This window comes from Sebastes fasciatus, chromosome 1 (genome assembly GCF_043250625.1).
Source record: "Sebastes fasciatus isolate fSebFas1 chromosome 1, fSebFas1.pri, whole genome shotgun sequence".
NCBI classification, from domain to species: Eukaryota; Metazoa; Chordata; class Actinopteri; order Perciformes; family Sebastidae; genus Sebastes; species Sebastes fasciatus.
This window is the reverse complement of record NC_133795.1, coordinates 16,274,626-16,294,201: the sequence shown is the minus strand read 5'-3', so window position 1 is coordinate 16,294,201 and position 19,576 is coordinate 16,274,626. Positions and strand designations below refer to the sequence as shown.

Sequence of the window (19,576 nt, the reverse complement as noted above, 5' to 3'; positions counted from 1 at the left end):
TTGCAGACAGAGGGTAAATACAGGCATATTCATGCTGACAGTATGAGGAAAATAAGTTTTTTTTTTTACATTACAGCATGTAAACATGTTCTAGTAGAAACACAAAATACAAGCATGAACCTGAAAATGAGCATAATATGGGACCTTTAAAGCAAAACTGACAGTGACAGACATGCGCATGTCGTGCCACACTAGAATGTAACGTTTGTTAATGGAGCTGCCAAGTAATGTCCGGAAATAACCTTAAAACATTATGTATATATATATACATATATACATATATATATATATACGTATATACATATATATATATATATATATATACGTACACAAATATATATATATATATATATACACATATATGTATATATATGTATATATATATATATGTGTATATATATACATATATATAGCCTATAAAAGTGGTAAATTAATGCAAAAGTCTAAGGATATGTAAAGATTCCGGTTAAATACCAGTGGATTCGGTCTCACGTATCGACGTCAACCATGTTACGTAAAATACGTAACGTCACACTCCCCCGTGCTTTCCAGCTCTCGCGATACTGGCTGCTACTGATGGAGGTGTCAGAGTGTCAACAACGAGTAGCAGCAGAGCAGCACCGTCCGGAGCAGCGGAGCAGGGAGGGGGCCGTCCAGAGGCTGTGGAACCGACCGGGTGAGTTCACTCACATTACGGATCATCTAACGTAAACAAATGTGAAATTTTTTTCCAAATATATTCAGTAAATTAACCGCGAAACGTGTGATGTTCCCACGCGATCTTAGGTTAGTATCATTAGCTTCCTTTAGCTTTAGCATTAGCATTAGCGTGCTAACGTTCGGCTGCTAACTTCAACGGTTAGCAGTTAGCTTAGCTCAGCTTAGCTTAGCTGTGTTGTGACTGTGACTATTTTCGTTTTGCGAGGCGTATCCGCCCCTCCCTTATGTGTTTATTAGTCTCCATGATGTTAGCTGACACGTTCCTCATAATGACACGGCTGTCAGGTTACTGAAACAGAGTCTGTTGGTGTAGTTAGCGATGCTAGCTCTGAGGCCCATCTCTCATAGAGTCACAGCTAGCATAATAATTGGCACTGTGAGTGTTCAACCTATATCCACTAACTAGCTACATGGCCCAACGACCTCCAGTGGTTGCCAGATACCGCCGATGTCTTGATGACAGTGTAGGGTAGCTTGCTTTGGCTCTGCTGCCTCATCGTTAGTCCCCAAGACCGAAACCAATGTTCCCACCAGGCCCACAGTCTTCGGCCTGTTTACCTCCTAACCAGTTGTCACTTGGGTGTTTTCTACCTTCTTGATGACAGGTGAGCACATGCAATTAATGTGCATGGTAGTCATGTTATTATAACGTTATAGACTGATGCTGCAGGTCAATACATTAGCATGTTAAAACACAAGCTGACATAATAGACAGTGACATTTGGGCGTTTTTTGGTTGCTTCTGGATAATCGTTGTCAAAGCCAGTATAGATCAATAACAAGTTACACTATTGAATCATTCAGTAGCATTCAACCAGTAATATATGGATTCCTTCGTTTCTTGGTGACAGGTGAGCACATGTGCATGGTAGTCATGTTATTATAACGTTATAGACTGATGCTGCAGGTCAACACATTATCATGTTAAAACACAAGCTAACATAATAGAGACAGTGACATTTGAGCATTTTCTTCTGGATAATCGTTGTCAATATAAAGCCAGTATAGATCAATAACAAGTTACACTATTGAATCGTTCAGTAGAATTCAATCAGCAGACTGAGGAACAGTTTTTTCCCCCAGGCCATCAGACTTTTAAATAAATAATTCATACCACACCTTCTCACACAAAATATATATCTTATACTGTATATGTTCTTAATGTATATGTTCTTAATATGCCTGTATATATTCTTAATACGCCCTTGTGCAAAGTATTTCCTTTTATAATTGTAATTTAACTTATTATTTTAATGGAGCTTCCCAGCAAAATGCATTTCACATGATTGTGCCTGTTCCTGAATCTTGAATCTTGAATCTTGAATATGGTGTCCTAGTAAGCTGTTTGATTGCCTCCATATGCATTTATGAATACTGTTTTTTTTGCTCTCTTTTGCAGAACATTTGTCTGAGATGGGGGATGATCGACCTTTTGTATGCACTGCCCCTGGATGTGGGCAGGTAATGATTTCTGAATGCATTTATTCATGTGCATAGCTCAGTAACAACCCTCTTTCACTCTCTCTAAATTTGACAGCTCTGATCATCCAGCCCAGAAATCTGAAACAAATTTTCGCCTCTTTCTTATTATTACATGGGCTCACTGCAATTTAGCTTACAGCGAACTTTTTGCAGTTAAAGGTGAAGTCTGCGATTCTAATCCGATACTCTTTCTGTCAAATTCTGCGAATATCTCCTCGCAGTCTGAAAGAAATAATCCGGTGTTCATACACAGTCCTGGATCTGTAAATGGGAGACAAAAGAAATGGCTTAGGTCGAGCCACACAACACTAGGGCTGAGCTGTATATTGATATTATATCGATATCGTGAAATGAGCCTAGATATTGTCTTAGATTTTGGATATCATAATATCGTAATATGGCATAAGAGTTGTCTTTTCCTGGTTTTAAAGGCATTACAGTAGAGTGATGTAATTTGACTATTCTAGCTGTTCTATTGTTTGCCTTTGCCCACTTAGTCATTATACCCACAATACTGATGATTATTTATCAGAAATCTCATTGTGTAAATATTTTGTAAAAGCACCAACCCTACAATATCGTCACAATACCGATACAGAGGTGTTTGATCAAAAATATTGTAATATTTGATTTTCTCCATATAGCCTAGCCTTACACAACACTATTCCAGCCAGGACAGGGGAAAGGCCATGGATGTATAAAGAGAGGCAAAGGGAGCGAGAGGGATGGTAAACCTGGCACATCCTAACGTATGGTAGGGGTGTATTTGTTTGGGTGTTGAGTTCAAATATCGACGATCTTTCTCCAAAAATCGCAGAATCCACCTTTAAGCTACTGTACAAATGCCAAAATAGTAGACAATGATCAAACCGTACCTCACTGTGGACCATCTCTGCTGAAAGCAGGTGCTATTGTTCATCTCACATCATCTATAATTGAGTTATTTTGATGAATTCTTTGTCATTTGTCGGCATCACAGTAGACACACTGATGCTACACTTTATATTCTTTAATATACTATATTACATTTTCTGTACATCTGTTTTGTTATTTTTTGCAGAGATTCACAAATGAAGACCATCTGTCAGTCCACAAGCACAAGCATGAAATGACATTAAAATTTGGTCCTGCCAGAACAGACTCTGTTATCATCGCAGGTAATGACATTACCTTTTACATTAGTATTTTGTTAAATGAAGCTGAACTGCAGAGTAATGAAGTTGTCAATGCTCTGAACACCTGTATTGATGTACTAGTGGGATGTCTGTGGGAAGGAGATATTTCTGTCCTGTTACCCTCTTGACTAACGTAATATATGCTTTTCTTTTGCAGACCAAACACCCACACCCACACGTTTCCTGAAGAACTGTGAGGAGGTTGGGCTATTCAATGAGCTAGCCAGCTCCTTTGAACATGAGTTTACTAAAGCACACGACGACGACCAGAGGACAAAACACGCGGTAAAAGTAAAAAAAAAAGGATAAATGCACATGCCACACTGTTGGTCTCCTCAGGTTATCAGACACATTATATTATTTTAGATGATCTGAAAGGGTATATTCATCTTCTGCTCTCAGGCTCATTCTGCACCTTTACAAACACCATCTGAAGTAAAAGATGAGGATGAGGGTCCTTTACAAGTGGATTCTTCCTCTCCAGGAAGTCCAGACTCCTCTTCCAGCATGTCAGACAACAGCGGAGACTCAAGGGGGAGAGCCAAGGTACAGTGCATTTCCACAAACTGTGCTTACGTGTGGCTAGCAAGCTGGTTTACAGATTTCCTCTTGCTTAAAGGGCGGGTCCACTATTATTATTATTTTTTTTTAGGTTTTTATATCATTCTGGAGCTCCCTAGTGGTGTTCCTTATGTATTCAAATCTGAACATTTGACAGGTTTTGGTCAAAGTATGTATGTTTTAGCGTCAAAATACTATTTTCCAAGACTTTCTAAAATCATTTTCCCACATGACCTGATGCTAGTTTCTGCATGATGATGTTGCTACATACAGTATACTGTATATACATATATCCTTGTCCATAGTCAGTGTATTACGTACAGTAACTTAGATGGCGGTCGGTATGCTCCCAGTTTGGTGAAGCAGACATGAGTACCGGCATGGAAGCTAAGCAATGTACTGCTGTGTGAAAGCCAAGTTTGCTCGGATCCGAAAGTCACACAATAACTCAAACAAACTAACTGATCGATGCAGCAGTAGACCAGCAACTCCTGTGTTCTGCGGGGTAAAATTATTGTTTTTCACAATGGAGTCTGGTGGCTTGGAAGACTGCAATATAACAGCTTCAGTTCCCTGTCATTTGATGGCACGGTAAAGCAGTGAAAATATTGTAAATAAAGCGTACACTTAAACTTATACAGATTTTTTTAGGTGGGCCATTTCTTAGGTGACTAAAATATGTTTTTCTGCTGCTCCCGTCTACAGTCACTTTACCTCGCCGTCAAATAGCCCTTTCCGACAGGGAACTGAAGCCGTTATATTGCTCTCTTCAAAACCACCAGACTCCATTGACAAAACAGTAATTTTACCTCGCAGAACATGGGAGTACATTACAACCCCACTTCAAAAAATCTGAACTATCCCTTTCAGTTATCTCAAAACTTAGCACAGCTAATGTTGACTCAGCTAGCGCCAGCATTCACATTAATCATAACCTTATTGATTAGCTTTGATTAGCGTACTTTGGTAACCTACGTCACTGCGTTTTGTTAACGGTGGAGTGGGCGTTTCCATTTGAAAAACCCGGAAAAGAAGAAGATGGAGTCACCCTTTAAGACTTGCCACTTGAACATCAATAACTGTTTCCCTGTTCATGCAGACAAAATATATTTATGAATGGAAGATATATCTTCTTATTATTATTTGTTTTTTCAACAGGAGATTATCACAAAGCCGGTGCAAAGCTCTGCCCCCACTCCAACCATTGTGCGTCCAGGTTCTCTTCCCCTTCACCTGAGCAATGACGCACTACACCCAACTCTGCCATCTCCAACATCTGTCATCACGCAAACGCCGCCCTCCAACAGACAGCTCGGGTAAACATCAGTGTGTTCCTGTTGTTTGCATTTCTTGAGGCCTGGGGTCGTATTTGCAAAACAACTTAAGACTGAAGTAGTTCTGGGAAAATGTACACAAAAGATTGTCAGCTTTGGGAAGTTATTGGATATTAGCTTGGTGGGAAAATTTAGCTCAGAATAAGTAGAAAGATTTCAGTCTTCTGTAGGTAGAATTTTTGTTATCTCTAGACCCCCCCCCATCGTCGTGACCATCACTGGGCTCCTGGGTAGTTGGTGATATAGATGTCACACATGTCTAGATAGGCTAACTATCCAAAGTTCGGTCAGAAGATGTATTTGGTAGCACATGGTGTTGCAAGTGGCCATGTTTACTTCATGAGTCCCACATCGACTGAGGCTACTGTTTGACAGAAATCATTGCTAAGCTGGATGACACAGGAGCTGCTCCTGCTTTAGCTCCTTATGCCTCTAAAAATACTATTTTGTGAGCTTACATGTGTTAAATTACTACAACATGTATACTTGCATACTGCTGGCCACTGGTTGTTTTTAATTAGATTCAGTTTGTTTTTTATGCCTCCGCGGCGGCGATAGCCGTGGTCAGAGGCATTATGTTTTCGGGTTGTCCGTCCGCACGTACATATGTAGATTTTGGAGGTTAAGGGTCACTGTGACCTCAGGTTTGTCCCATTTGTGAATGCAATATTGCAGGACTGCCTAGAGGGAATTTCTTCAAATTTGGCACAAACATCCACTTGGACTCAAAAATGAACTGATTAGAGTTTGGTGGTCAAAGGTCAAGGTCACTGTGACGTCAAAAAACACGTTTTTATTGACTCTGCATTGGCAAGAGCCGTGGCCGGAGGCATTATGTTTTCGGGTTATCCGTATGTCCAGTCCATTCTTGTTTACACGATATCTCAGGATTGCCTGGAAGGAATCTCTTCAAATTTGGTACAAACGTGCACCTGGACTCAAGGAGGAACTGATTAGAATTCGGTGGTCAAAGGTCAAGGTCACTGTGACCACACAAAACATGTTTTTGGCCATAAGTCAAGAATTCATATGCTAATTATGACAATTTAACATTAATACCTGACAAGATAAAATAATAGAGTGATGACATTTTGGACATGGATGTAAACTGCAACTTAACTGGTTGGCAAAGACATAAAACTGAGGCGGTACATTTTTGTTTGGATTTTCTCTTTCTCACTAATGTGTTTTTCTGGTTACGGTTTAATTCATTTATTTCTCCATCATCCTCTGCTTCCTGATCCAACAACGCAGGTGTGGGTGGAGGTTAATATTCCTCTACAGCTCTATATTGCTGCGATTCTGCACAGACTCGCTAAGTTATGTCTACTGTTGAGAGATCTAATCAAATCCCTCTCAAGATGATACCTCGCCCACATATTCTGTTGCTCCAACTGCCGTTTCATTGGGACTTGAGAGGCTTGGCACAGTTACCACTTAAAGAGAGTGTCAGTTGTCAACCTGGCTCTTAATCTGTATTTTGTCAATGGGCACAGAATGGAGGAGCAGCCATTTACAAGTATCTGATTTTGTTAACAGCTCCCCAACAAGCGCTTATCCACTGGTGAGGCTTCCCAACGGGCAGACAGTCCCTCTCCTGCCCAGTCCTGTGCAGATGACCTCAGTTATATCTGTAAGCCATTTTCAAAACATGGATAAAACATAATACATTTTAAAATAATTTTTCTTTAAACTTACCATATTCCGTCTGTTCCTCTCTCTCTCTTGTGTATTTGTTGTAACGTGGAGCTCGCGAGGCCAGTGAACTCAGTGCCTAATATCCCTGGGATCCCAGGACCTCCAGTTGGCGGTGCCAGCAGTGGCTCATCCTCCCCATCTGGGTATAGTCTGCACGCTGAGACCAAGATGGTGAGATGATCAGTCATATTTGCATCATTTTGTAGGCTGCAGGCTCTGAAAAAAATATTTTTCAGTTATATAAACAATTTTTTTTACATTTGTAAAATAGCTTCTACACTTAAAATGTGTCGTATTACATGATGAAATTTGCATCACAATGTTAACAGCTCTTTTAGTGATAGATTACCTACAAGTCTGTGTGTCTTTGTAGCGGCTGAAGGCAGCTTTAACTCATCAGGGCCCAGGAGCACAGGATGGGGCTGGTGGGGGGGCAGGATCTAACCCTGCTGTCCCCCAGAGACAGGAACATAGCCAACAACCCACTCAAAACTCTGATGCACCATCACCTGCCCAGCCCCAGGTAATACGCATGTTGCATAAGCTTACATGTAGATACATAACTAGGATCAGACACATAAATGTCTACAGTGTAAGGGGAACATTTTTATTGACATAAATTTATAGAACGGATGGGCGCCTGAAATAATACTGCAGCCTATTTCTGTCTTGAATATCAAACATTCAGCCCCCTTAACCTCAACAGAGCAGGCTGTTTGTCCAGCGGAGTGTATGTCGGTAGTGGAATGAAGGGGAGACAATATGCAGGTTATATTATTATTATTATTATTATTATTATTATTATTAGGGCTGTCAAAGTTAACGCAATAATAACGCGTCAACGCAAATGTGTTTTAACACCACTAATTTCTTTAACGCATTAACGCAACTTTGGATTTTTAGGTTGTAACGGTCTCAGTTTTAAAGCTAGAGTGAAGATACTCTATGTCATACTAGCTTGTCACGAAGGAGGCTAAATAACGCTCCAAACTTATGCAAATGTGTTCAAAAATTGTGAATCACCGCAACCACGAGAGGTCCTCGAGCATGCAGTCATAAATGTGCACAAAAAATATTAGGCTGATGGGTCCAGTAGTATTCGAGATTAGCTGGACAAACAGATACACAAACTCACGCACACGACCAAATACATGATTGCCTGGCGGAGATAATTATTATGTTCACTAAACGAATGTTAATAAATTGATATTTCAATGTTAAAGATGAGTATTGCATTCAGTGTTTTAGTCTTAGATGCTTGACAGAAAATGTTGTGTCACTGCTGAATGAAAACCTTTCAGCCTCTACGTAGTGCCTCTGTGTCTGCCACATTATGTAATACTTGTGCCTTTTGAGCAAAAGCAAAAATTAAAACTCAGGACATGCATGTGACCTAAAAGTATTCACTGCCTCCCCCCCCCCCTTCATTCCCCAGGTGTCCCCTGCTCAGCCAACAGGAGGCCGGCGGCGGCGAGCTTCAGAGATGGACCCCGACGAGAGGAGGGAGCGCTTCCTGGAGAGAAACCGGGCGGCCGCCTCCCGCTGCAGGCAAAAACGAAAGATTTGGGTCAACTCTTTGGAGAAGAAGGCGGACGATCTCGCCAACATGAATGTCTCCCTGGCGGTGAGTCTTCCATTTTCCCTCCAGGGTTGTATCGGTAAATTAAATATGCATACAGATCGGTCGCGCTGGGAATGATTTGTGTGCTGTGTGTTTTTGTGTTGCCATCAGAATGAAGTGGGCCTACTGAGGAACGAGGTGGCACAGCTGAAGCAGCTCCTCCTGGCCCACAAAGACTGCCCGGTCACTGTCATGCAGAAGAAGGCGGCTTTCTTAGGTAACCCGAAAAAGCTGAACAACTGTACGACTTCTTTTGTCAGGAATCCATCTATCATCTCATCCATCTAATGCATTCTTTTTACTCGCTCACCTCTCTTAAGGGTGAATGTTTCTGTCTCTGTCTCTAGCTGCAGGAGGAGAGGAAACCTCCAGGGATACTTCCAGTGAACCCATTGGCTCCCCAGCGGCAGTCATCCAGCACGGGCCGTCACCGCCCGCCTCGGCCTCCAGCCCGGGGGCCACCATCAACGGGCTGAGCGTCCGCGCCGCAGAGGCGGTGGCTATGTCGGTTTTAGCCGGCATGGGATCGGGCCAGCCGGGAGGGGTTGTCATGGCGACGCAGCCACAGTCAGCCCCGAGATGATGTGCCGACACAGATAGCCAGTATGAACTCGAGTGGCATTTGGAGGCCGGACTGGGGCAAAGCGTTTGAGAGAAAGAGGGACCTGCCCTCAAACCCCCACCCCAGACTACGATACTCTCGTCCCCTCACAGCCAATGATAATCACACAGACACGGCACAGTGCCTCCGTCAAACCCTCCAGTCCCAGCAGGCTCCCTGTTCAGAGACGCTTCGTCACTCTCCGTATGTAAATATGAATAACACGTCGGACACTCACTCTGCAGGGTTTGGGGTCATTTCGTCAGTCGTGACAGTCGGAAAATGTTTTTAGATTGGGATGAAAAATTTGTTTTTAAGTCAAAATCATCAGTACATTTTCATTTCACTTAAAAATGCAGCTTCAGTCCAACTTGAGTCCCACACGCTGGCTGTGATGAGGTTGATTGTTTTCCAGGCTGACTTGTATTTTTCATTTGTATGAAAGATTTTTATGCCTGATTGTGGTCGACATAATGTTTGCTTATGCAGTGAAAGTACGCTGAGAGATTGGCTGGCTGATTTCAGTAAAAAAAAGCAGCCTGGAACGTTTTTCTTGCGCTCTTTTTATGTTTACTTTTCGAACCTGTCCTTTGGTTTTCTGTCCGTTTCCCTTTTGAGTTAATTCTCCTTAAATACACATGACTGTTTAGTCAGCTGAGTGCGTAACAAACCAAATTATCGATGTGTACACAGTTTACCCCGTGAGTGCGTGAGCTGACTTATTTTACTATCAGTTTTAACCCATTTGAGTGGATATCATCACATTAGTCGTATATGTATCAAACCCTGTTGACTGCATGGATTACTCGAGGCTGAAGAATACCACTGTTTGTTTGTGCTTCATCATACTATCACTGTTTATTGATCTGCTTTTCTTCTGTTTTTAAAACATCAAATTACTGATGCAAAAATGTTCCTTGTTATGTAAGGATTCCATCCTCAGTCCTAATGTAACACTCTTGAATGGTTAGCTTTAGAAGGCCTTTAAATGATAATCAAACATAATAGATTTTAAATCATTTACCCTGGCATTTCTGTTGAGGAAAAGAGTAGTGCAATATATTTTTCTATTGAATATCAATGTTCTTGCATTTATTTGTCGTGTGTAGCCCAGCCGCAGAGAGGGGTTTGGTGTATTTCAGTTGAAAGCTCAAGTTATGAGGTGACCAGAGAAAATGTGAAGATGAGTATTCGTGAATGAATGAGATCAGTGATGTGTGCACATCTGTAGAGAAGGTGCTTTCCAACATTTGAAAAGCTGTCTTGTATTATGAAGTAGACTTTGTGCAAGGTGCTTCTTTTGAAATTTTAAGTTTTTAAATGCAAATTATTTTATACCGCAGTGTACTTCCAAGACTATCATGGTTTTATTTCCCCTTGTCACTCTGTGTGTTTTTTTTAATAACATTGTTTTGCCAGATGTTTATTTTTCTCTGTGGGCATGTAAGGCTTTTTTTTTCCATCATGTGATTAGTATGTCCCTTTTATTTTGTTAAAGAGCATACAGTAGATGTCTTTTATGTGTTTAACACAGGTTGAACCACATGGAAAAAATGTCTGATATCTGTATGGAGAGAGTTTGTCAAATACTCAGGCTTCAAGATGGGAAAAAAATACTTGTGTATAGTCTCAACTAATGAATAAGTTGTCTCGGGCAAATAATAAAATAAATGAATGAAAAAGAAACGCTCATCAGCATGTTTCCACCTATCCCCACTTTCTGCCTCTCATGTAGCATCTTCCAGCTCATTGTTTTGGTTTTACGTGCACAACTTTACTGTTCTGATTCAGTCAAATATTACATGGCCAGAAACACGACTCCATATAGCCACAAATGCAGTTATTACAGTTTTAAGACTCTTCTAGCCATCTGGTCAAAAAATATTCAGTCCGCTGCACGATAGGCCTTTTTCATTGAAGACATTTTGACTGGCCACAGTATGGAAAGCACAAGTGTAAATAATAATATTTATTATGGCTGAAATCCATTTAGCTTCTTCAGTTTCAGGGTCCTGGTATTGTGCATGCTGGGACACAGCAACAGAACAGAGCCATCAATAGTGTGTATAGTAACACGTGTGCTTTTTCCTACTATGACAATTAATGCCTGCTGTAAGAGAGATCCCGTTTACCAAGTATTCTTGTTTGTTTTCTACAACACGGAAACATTTACAAATTATTATATATGAAACAACATATATATTTTAAATCAGAATTATAGTCATAATCAGATTTATTTTTCCCGAAGTACATGCATACAAACAATTATGCAATTATGATTGACAGCTGCTCAGAGACGGCAGGCTCCGGCTCGGCTCTGATTGGTTGTTTTCCTCCAGTCTGTGAAATCTTGCAGATGCCATTAGGAGCACAGGAGGACACCGCAGGACATGATTTTTTTTTCAGATTACCTATCTCATGCACTACTGTCGGGACATAGTGACCGTTTTATAAATATTATTTATATATATTTTTGTCATATTTGCTCCAATTCTGCCTTCTTCGGCTTTAATTGTGCTTTAAAGACTGTGAAATTATAGTCTATAACAGCAGCAGTGAATATTTTGGTGTTACAGGGTTATTGACAGTGTATGACTGTGTTATATGAAAATAATGTGAAAATGAAAATTTAAAATAATAGACTACAATGTAGCCTAACATCATTATAACCTGTGTGGAACTGTGGATAATAAAATTTAACGTTTCCCACCTTGTGCAAATTGATCTGTCTGGAGCCGCAAACATGTGGGCATTGTGATGAAGGTAACACAGTTTATAGTCTAAGTATATAGTATATAAGTCTAATGCAGTGAGGGCCAAAGTGTAAATGTATTACGAAGTATTAGGGCCACATTAAGGGGAAAAAACATCTGAGATTTCCAGAATAAAGTCATAATATTACGAGAAAAAAATTATAACTTAACGAGAAAAAAGTCTTAATATTATGAGAATAAAGCCATAACTTTAAGAGAAATAAAAATCTTAATATTAAGAAAATAGTCATAACTTTACGAGAAAAAAGTTGTAACATTACAAGAAAAAAGTCGTAACATTACGAGAAAAAAAAGTCGTAATATAACGAGAAAAAAAGCCGTAACATTACGAGAAAAAAAGTCATAATATAACGAGAAAAAAAGTCGTAATAATACGAGAAAAAAGTCGTAATATAACGAGAAAAAAGTCTTAATAATACGAGAAAAAATTTCGAAATATTACGAGAATAAAGTCATAATATTTGAGAAAAAAAGTCATAATATTACAAAAATAAAGTCATAACTTTACGAGAAACAAAATTTGTAATATTACGAAAATAAATTCATAACTTTACGAGAAAAGTCATAATATTACAATAAAGTCATAACTTAACGAGGAAAAAAATCGTAATATTACGAGAATAAAGTCATAACTTTACGAGAAAAAAATCGTAATATTACGAAAAATAAAGTCAGAATTTAACAAGGAAAAAATCGTAATATTACGAAAATAAAGTCATAACTTTACGAGAAACAAAGTCGTAATATTACGAAAAAAGTCGTAATATTATGAAAATAAAGTCGTAATATTATGAAAATAAAGTCATAATATTACGAGAATAAAATCATAACTTTACGAGAAAAAAAGAAAAAGCCACTGGAGAGGAGCTAAAGAGCTGCACGTGGCTCCAGAGCGCAGGTTGCTAAGAGACCCCAGATTTGATTGGACGGTTGGATACATTAACATTACCGCAACTTGAGAAGTGTGCTAAAAGTCGTTTATTTCATCTTTTATTGTGCAGTAGACTGACTATTTTTCATCCAGTTGGTTAGAAGAGACTTTTTAAACACCTCCAGAACAACAGTGAGAGTTATTTAAAGACTTTTAAGGAAAAAAATCGGACCGTTAGCTAACCGTTAACCGTTAACCGTTAGCTCTGCGACTCCTCCGGTGTCATGGTAACTCATGAGAGAGCACAAACTCGGGCTAGTTTCCACCCGTTTCCACCTGAGGGTCGGCTGGCAGGTGAGTTTTGTATCTGGAGGAATGCTGTTTCTCTCCTCCTAGCTGTAGAACCAACCCAGCAGCAGCAGAGGGAGCAGAGAGTCCGTCTCTTCATCCCTCCTCCGTCCTGTCACAGCTCCTCACCGTCAGCCCGGGTCATCACGTGATGACTGACTCCTCCGGCTGAGTTGTTCCCATCTCTCCACACAGTCATGGCGGTGTCGGGGAGTCGCGAAGATGGAGTAAACACCACCACCACTACATCTACATCTTGATTTGTGTTGTTGTTGTTGTTGTTCTGAGCTTCATGCTGGACTGTATACCTGCTGCAGTCATCCCAGATATCACAAACATCCCACCAGGCTGCTGCTGCTGCTGAGCTTCCAACGATGGCCGACCGCGGCGTCGATCTGTCGGCTTTGCCTAAAGAGGTCAGGGACCAGCTGGCGGAGCTGGATCTGGAGCTATCTGAAGGTAAGGTCTCTCTACACAGCTACACACATCAATGAAAGGAGTTAAAGTGTGGATTGTTTACATGCATCAGCCACTATAACAGCCTGTCCCATGTCAGCTTGGTGAGACTCAGTGCTGCTGCAGTGGATCCCTGCACGACTACAACAAATGATAAAAAAAAACACACACTGACCTCCTTTTTAAAGCTGTCCATCAACTATCCTTGCTGCTTTTTATTGCACATTTATTTGCATAGATTGCAACACGTTATGAACAATGTATGTTAGTAATCTGGCATGTTTTAGTCTTTTTTTTTACCCCATATTATTATTTTGATCCACATTCACGACTACAACAAATGATAAAAAAACACACACTAACCTCCTTTTTTCAAGCTGTCCATCAACTATCCTTGTTGCTTTTATTGAACATTTATTTGCATAGATTGCTACACGTTATGAACAATGTATGTTAGTAATCTGGCATGCTTTTTTTTTTTTTAACAACAATGTCTTTATTGGGTTTTGTTTGTTATACAAACATCAGCATTATTACGCAATATATTCAATACAGGATTTACTTTAACAAACATAACATACCCCACACACCTACCCCGTTCTCTCTTAACTTTTCCCTTTCTCACAGGGCCAAAATCAATATACAGCTTCACAGTATCAATCATACAATCAAACAGTTAAATGGCACCTCTAACAAAATGAAGATACACATAAACAGAAAATAACTATATAGAAAATAAATAATAAATAAAATAAAAAAGATTTTCAAAAACAAGAGTCCATTCCCTTCTGAGGGTCTACCACTATTGTGAATTTTTACTTATCCTATCTTAATTATTCCTCCTGTAGAAGCTCACCAATATCACAAATTTTTATGAAATCATTAAATGATTTCCATATTTCCTCATAAACAGATCTGGCATGTTTTAGTCTTTTTTTTTTTTACCCCATATTATTGTTTTAATCCATATTATCTGCCTGCATATAATATGTCATACATTGCTCATCATCACAGCTATATAAGCATATACACTCATGTCGAGATAAATGGGTCAAGTTTGTCATCCCTGAGGCCTAATGTGTGTGTGTGTGTGTGTGTGTGTGTGTGTGTGTGTGTGTGTGTGTGCAGCCTCTCAGACATCAGTGGACACTAAATGAAGCTGTGGTCTCTCCAACACTCAGCTGCTCTCAGAGCCTAAACCCTGAAACTGCAGCAGATATATAGGGGGGTTTATTTGTGTTATAGGAATGACAGTGGGAAATAGGAACATGGCTGTTATGCAAGTCTCCTCCTCACACTGTGAATCACAGTGCAGCAGCTTGATTGGTGCTGTGCAGCTCTCAGGTGCCCGGGGGTGGATGAGTAATGTTTTGTTTCACATAGAGAGCCAAGCAGGGGGGGATGTAGGGGCCACTAATGATGCCTCAGTCTCCTCAGACACACACATTAGATACCTGGAGATGTCCTGTCCGTGTAGAAGAACAGGTGAAACTTAACATCACATGAGAAACCCTAGGTGGAAAGAGCCATCATCATGCTGTGCACTTGTTTCTTTTTCTTTTTTTTAGTAAGAGAGTCAGTGTTCAGAAGAATTTCCTTCATTCATGAAAACAAACAAACGTGTGTTTGAAGATTTGAATAGACAAACTAGCTGGCAGTCTTTCCCGCACAACCGGCTGTTGATCTCAATGATTTTCACAGTCACTTGTTCCACTATAGTATCTTAAAGTACAAACCAGCTCAGGCCTTTTGTGTATCACTTAAACAGATGTTAAAGCAATAGCCGTTTCTTTAATAGCCTGCCTATTGTTTTGTGGTATCAGTTTACCTTGACAGTATGTCGTTCACTATATGCAGTGGTGGAAGAAGTACTCTGATCTTTTACTTAAGTAAAAGTACCAATACCACGATGTATAAGTAGTCCATTACAAGTAAAAGTCATTCATTAAAAATCTTACTTGAGTAAAAGTACAGAAGTGTTATGATCAAAATGCACTTAAAGTATTACAAGTAAAAGTAATTGTTTTGCGAATTATATATTATTTTATTTATATTATATATTATAATATAATATTATATATAATATTTAGGGCTGTCAATCGATTAAAATATTTAATTGCAATTAATCGCATGATTGTCCATAATTAATCGTAAAATAAATTAGTGGCCTTAAAATTAATTTGCGTTAACATGTTATTATCGTATTAACTTTGACAGCCGTAATTATATTATACATTATATCAGTAGTTTAGTTCAGTGGTTCCCAACCCTGGGGTCAGACTCCACAAGGTCACAAAATAAATCTGAGGGGTTGTGAGATAACTAATCAGGTAGAAAAGAAAAAACAAAGATCTGCTAGACAAATTTCTATTCATATTTTTGACTTTTTCTAATCTTTGATTTTTAGCAAAATGTTGGAGAATTTGATCTCTTTGGGATTCAAACAGTAATTTAAATGAACATTTTTGGGGGCCAAACTAGAGCAGCTACTGGTTTAATTTTGAACAAAGTGTATTTTATAAACTGATCATATATTTGTTTTTTGTAACTAGTAACTATATCTGTCAAATACATGTAGTGGAGTAAAAAGTACAATATTTCCCTCTGAAATGTAGAGGAGTAGAAGAATAAAATAGCATAAAATGGAAATACTCAAGTAAAGTACACATACCTCAAAATTGTAATAAGTACAGTACTTGAGTAAAAGTACTTTCCACCACTGACTATATGTAATTTCTTAGTCAAATGAACAGGGTGTCACAGAGTGGGGCCGTGCTATGCTTTGACCTGAGCTACTGTAGAGTTCAGTGTGTGTTCTGGTTAATAATAGACACCAATTAACTGTGTGATAATGAGGCTGGATAATGGTGGAGGGGATGTTCACCCTGTGTTCAACGCACTTAACATGGGTGAGAGGCAGAGGATGATGGGAAATCACACTTATGTTAGGTAAACTGCAATGTGTGAAATAGGGACAGTGCAATATGTTGCATCTGTGTAATATTGGGCTATTGTCTGTGCAATATGGGCAAGACGGTAGACGGTGCAGTGCACTACCTGGGTGCAATACCTGCCATGGTGTGTGTGATGGTATGTGCCATTATGTACGTGGACTGTGTATGTGTTGAAACATCGGTTTCTGTGAAACTGTTTCCCTGTCTTATGTGGAATCGTTTATCATTCTTGTTGTTGTTGTTTTCATTATTCATTATTAGTGTTTGTAACTGAAGGTGGACGGAGTCCAGGAAAAATTTCCCAAAGGGGACAATAAAAGTATATCTTATCTTATCTTATCTGTAATCAACTGTACAATATGTACTGGAATTCAGTCATTGTGGCAACAAAAATATTTATTGTACAACACTTTTCTCACTTATTTGTCAGGGATGTAAAGCAGGTAGAGTAACAGAATCATTAACCTGGTGTTGGTTGTTGTTGGAGCACTGCGGTGTGATTGAAAGAGCCCTTGTTTTGTTAGGCTTAACTGTGTTTAATGTAAGTGCCATAGAGAACAAATACTGTAGTGAGCTTTTGATTATGAAACGGTTTGCATGAGTCCCATAGACATATAGAGGAGTAATGTCTACCTGAACAGAGAATGAAGTCACTTTCTCCCTGTGTGTGTGTGTGTGTGTTGTGATCCTCGCTTCTCCTCGCTTTGTTAACATAGCCAGGCCGGCCACGTGTGCTTTTAGTGCATGTTCATGCATGTGAGCGTGCCCCACTGGCTAGCTCACAGATGCTGCTCTGCACTGCGCTCATACGGCAGTTACAGCTGATGATGCCGTTCCTACCGACAGTGTCACCGCTGAAGCGTATAGCACCCACCCTCCGGTTCTCCCTCAGGTAAACATTGTAAGCTCTGTCAGCACTTTTGCCGCTGTTTGCTCTGTTTAGCGTTGTTAGCACCGTTAGCTACAAGCCGTGGCCCGCCGTCGCCATGTTGAGAGCCATTGAGAGGCAATAGAAATGCTCCCAATCCCGTATTTTGCACCTTTTAAGAATCAAGTCTATATTAAAAATATAGTATTACAGATGTGGTCCGTCATGACAAGTAGAGACACCTTGTTAGTTGAAGATTATTTTTAAAGACTCAAAAATAATATCAGTTTTAACTTGAGTGAATTCAATTTGTAGAACACACATGTTGTTAACTGGATAACAGAGGAGCTGCAATTTATGATTATTTCTATTATCAAATTAATTATTTCTAAAGAAATTAGTGAAAAATGTCCATCGCAACTTCAAAGATCTGAAGGTCCTGTCTTCAAATTGCTTGTTTTGTCCAACTAACAGTCCAAAACACAAAGATATTAAGTTTACAGTGATATAAAACAGAGATGTTTACCTGTTTTATAAAAAATGTTGACGATTAGTTTTCCGTCGATGGACTAATTGTTTCAACTTCTGGTTATTTTTGCAAAGTAAAAGTAAATGGGAAACCTGTCGTCACATTCTGAATACTTGATCTGATTGGTCAATCACGTCATTCTACAGTCTGTTATTTCTTTACAGTAGACCGTTGCTATGTATAACAGACCGTTGCTATGGGCGCAGTTCTGATGTCGGACTCTGGCGGACCGTTTTTTTTTAAATTATTGATTTCTAAAGTAAGTAGCTGTGTAATAAGCGTGATAATGTACAGCTAGCGGGCCGCTTCGCGTCGGGTTGCCGCATCTCCCTGTCGGGTTTTATTTCTCAACAATGACCGACTCGCTGTACATTATCCCTTACATGTCTGTCAGGTCTCAAGGTAATAAAATTGATTAGAATCATTATTAAATTGGAGTCATGTGGCTTGAGTCCCTCCTCTTGTATTTACAGTCCTCAGTCTTTCTGCGGTGTAACAGCTTGGAGACAGCTGCTGCTGCTTTGCTCTGATCAGATGGTCTGACTGGAGCAGCCAGAGAGAGTTCAGTCAGAGTCACCTGTGATGGTCTTTAGTGTTTTAAGGCTAAAGTGAGAGTGTGGTAAGGTGACACCCCCAGAGTGTCTGACCCTCTGCTGGGGACTCAGCCTCAGAGGACCTCGGCCTCATCATTTGTAACTTTAGATCACAGACGAATCTTTTACTAATAAAAAAGGCCCGGTACTATCCAGATGCCCCGCTCCTGTATCCACGCCTTCTAGCCCGATGAAGTGCGTTCGCCGTCTGCTCAACGCTGACGGGACAAGGCGAGCAGCAGCTGGCCGCACCAATGAGTCTGAAACCTTCTCATGGATATCTTTTACATGGCAACAATCACCCCATTGTTGTCCTGCTGCATGCACTCCCCTAGCAACAAACTGAAGAAAATATGCATCAGCAGTTTTTTTCACAGCAATAGTTGTAAGCTGCAGTGTGTATTTGTGCGTATGTGAGAGAGAGAGAAAGAGAGCAACTCCACCTACTTTAACCTCTGTGACTGTAAGGACACAAAGAAAGCCATTGAAGGGATCAAAGACTTGGTGATTGAGCCGGACTGGAATTTAGAGCACTGAACGACAACTGTTTAAGCTGCTCAGCTTGTTGTGTGTGGGCATCATAGTGTCTGCAGCTCCTGGATTTAAACTGAGTGTGAGACAATGACCACAGATGATTTGCTTTGCACAGATGCTGTTCACAGCAGACGACCGGCATCAATCATGTGTCTGAGTATCATGAGTATTGAAAACTGTCAAGTACCGAAAGTTGGTCAGATTGGCAGTCGTGTTTACTTATTCTTTAAAGTCAGATATGTACTGATTTGAATCGTAATATTGCCAACTTTGGACTATAAAGTTATTGTATGGCTGTATTTTGTTAAATGGAAAAAAAGCATCTTGTAGATATAAGGTATCGCCAAGATTAAGACCATGTCCAGTTGACCCACCTTGACTTTTGCTGGAACACAATGTCATTCAACAAGCCACTATATTGCTTTGAGATAAACGTTAAGTTTAAATGTTTATCACG

General features: G+C 39.8%; 2 protein-coding genes across 12 annotated transcripts in view; both read left to right on the top strand.

Annotated features, from left to right (window-relative positions):
- Nucleotides 1-525: 525 nt before the first annotated feature.
- On the top strand, nucleotides 526-10,878 carry atf7b (activating transcription factor 7b). 8 transcript variants are annotated; one of them, XM_074633214.1, is made up of 12 exons: nucleotides 526-676; nucleotides 2,120-2,181; nucleotides 3,263-3,359; nucleotides 3,535-3,662; nucleotides 3,780-3,923; nucleotides 5,097-5,254; nucleotides 6,812-6,905; nucleotides 7,022-7,141; nucleotides 7,371-7,493; nucleotides 8,406-8,594; nucleotides 8,703-8,808; nucleotides 8,939-10,878. In XM_074633214.1, exons 1-12 carry the CDS (start codon nucleotides 577-579, stop codon nucleotides 9,172-9,174), a joined length of 1,557 nt encoding a protein of 518 aa, XP_074489315.1. In that variant the 5' UTR covers nucleotides 526-576; the 3' UTR covers nucleotides 9,175-10,878. The 8 variants fall into 8 exon arrangements, with proteins under 8 accessions (XP_074489315.1, XP_074489352.1, XP_074489297.1 ...); XM_074633251.1 differs by having other exon boundaries at nucleotides 8,912-10,878; XM_074633196.1 differs by having other exon boundaries at nucleotides 7,344-7,493.
- A 2,469-nt stretch (nucleotides 10,879-13,347) lies between these two features.
- dip2bb (disco-interacting protein 2 homolog Bb) overlaps nucleotides 13,348-19,576 on the top strand; it is a 47,829-nt gene continuing 41,600 nt past the window's right edge. For all 4 annotated transcript variants that reach the window (XM_074633348.1, XM_074633333.1, XM_074633340.1 and 1 more), the window contains exon 1: nucleotides 13,348-13,644. In XM_074633348.1, coding sequence (XP_074489449.1) covers nucleotides 13,560-13,644 — 85 coding nt within the window. In that variant the 5' untranslated portion in view covers nucleotides 13,348-13,559. The remainder of the gene's footprint in view (nucleotides 13,645-19,576) is intronic.

Bases quoted from the DNA above. Each gene is read 5' to 3' on its own strand.
- atf7b (XM_074633184.1), top strand. From the start codon at position 577: ATGGAGGTGTCAGAGTGTCAACAACGAGTAGCAGCAGAGCAGCACCGT. The intron at 2,182-3,262 runs GTAATGATTTCT...TATTTTTTGCAG, and splicing joins CTGCCCCTGGATGTGGGCAG to AGATTCACAAATGAAGACCA. The intron at 3,669-3,779 runs GTAAAAAAAAAA...TTCTGCTCTCAG, and splicing joins GGACAAAACACGCGGTAAAA to GCTCATTCTGCACCTTTACA.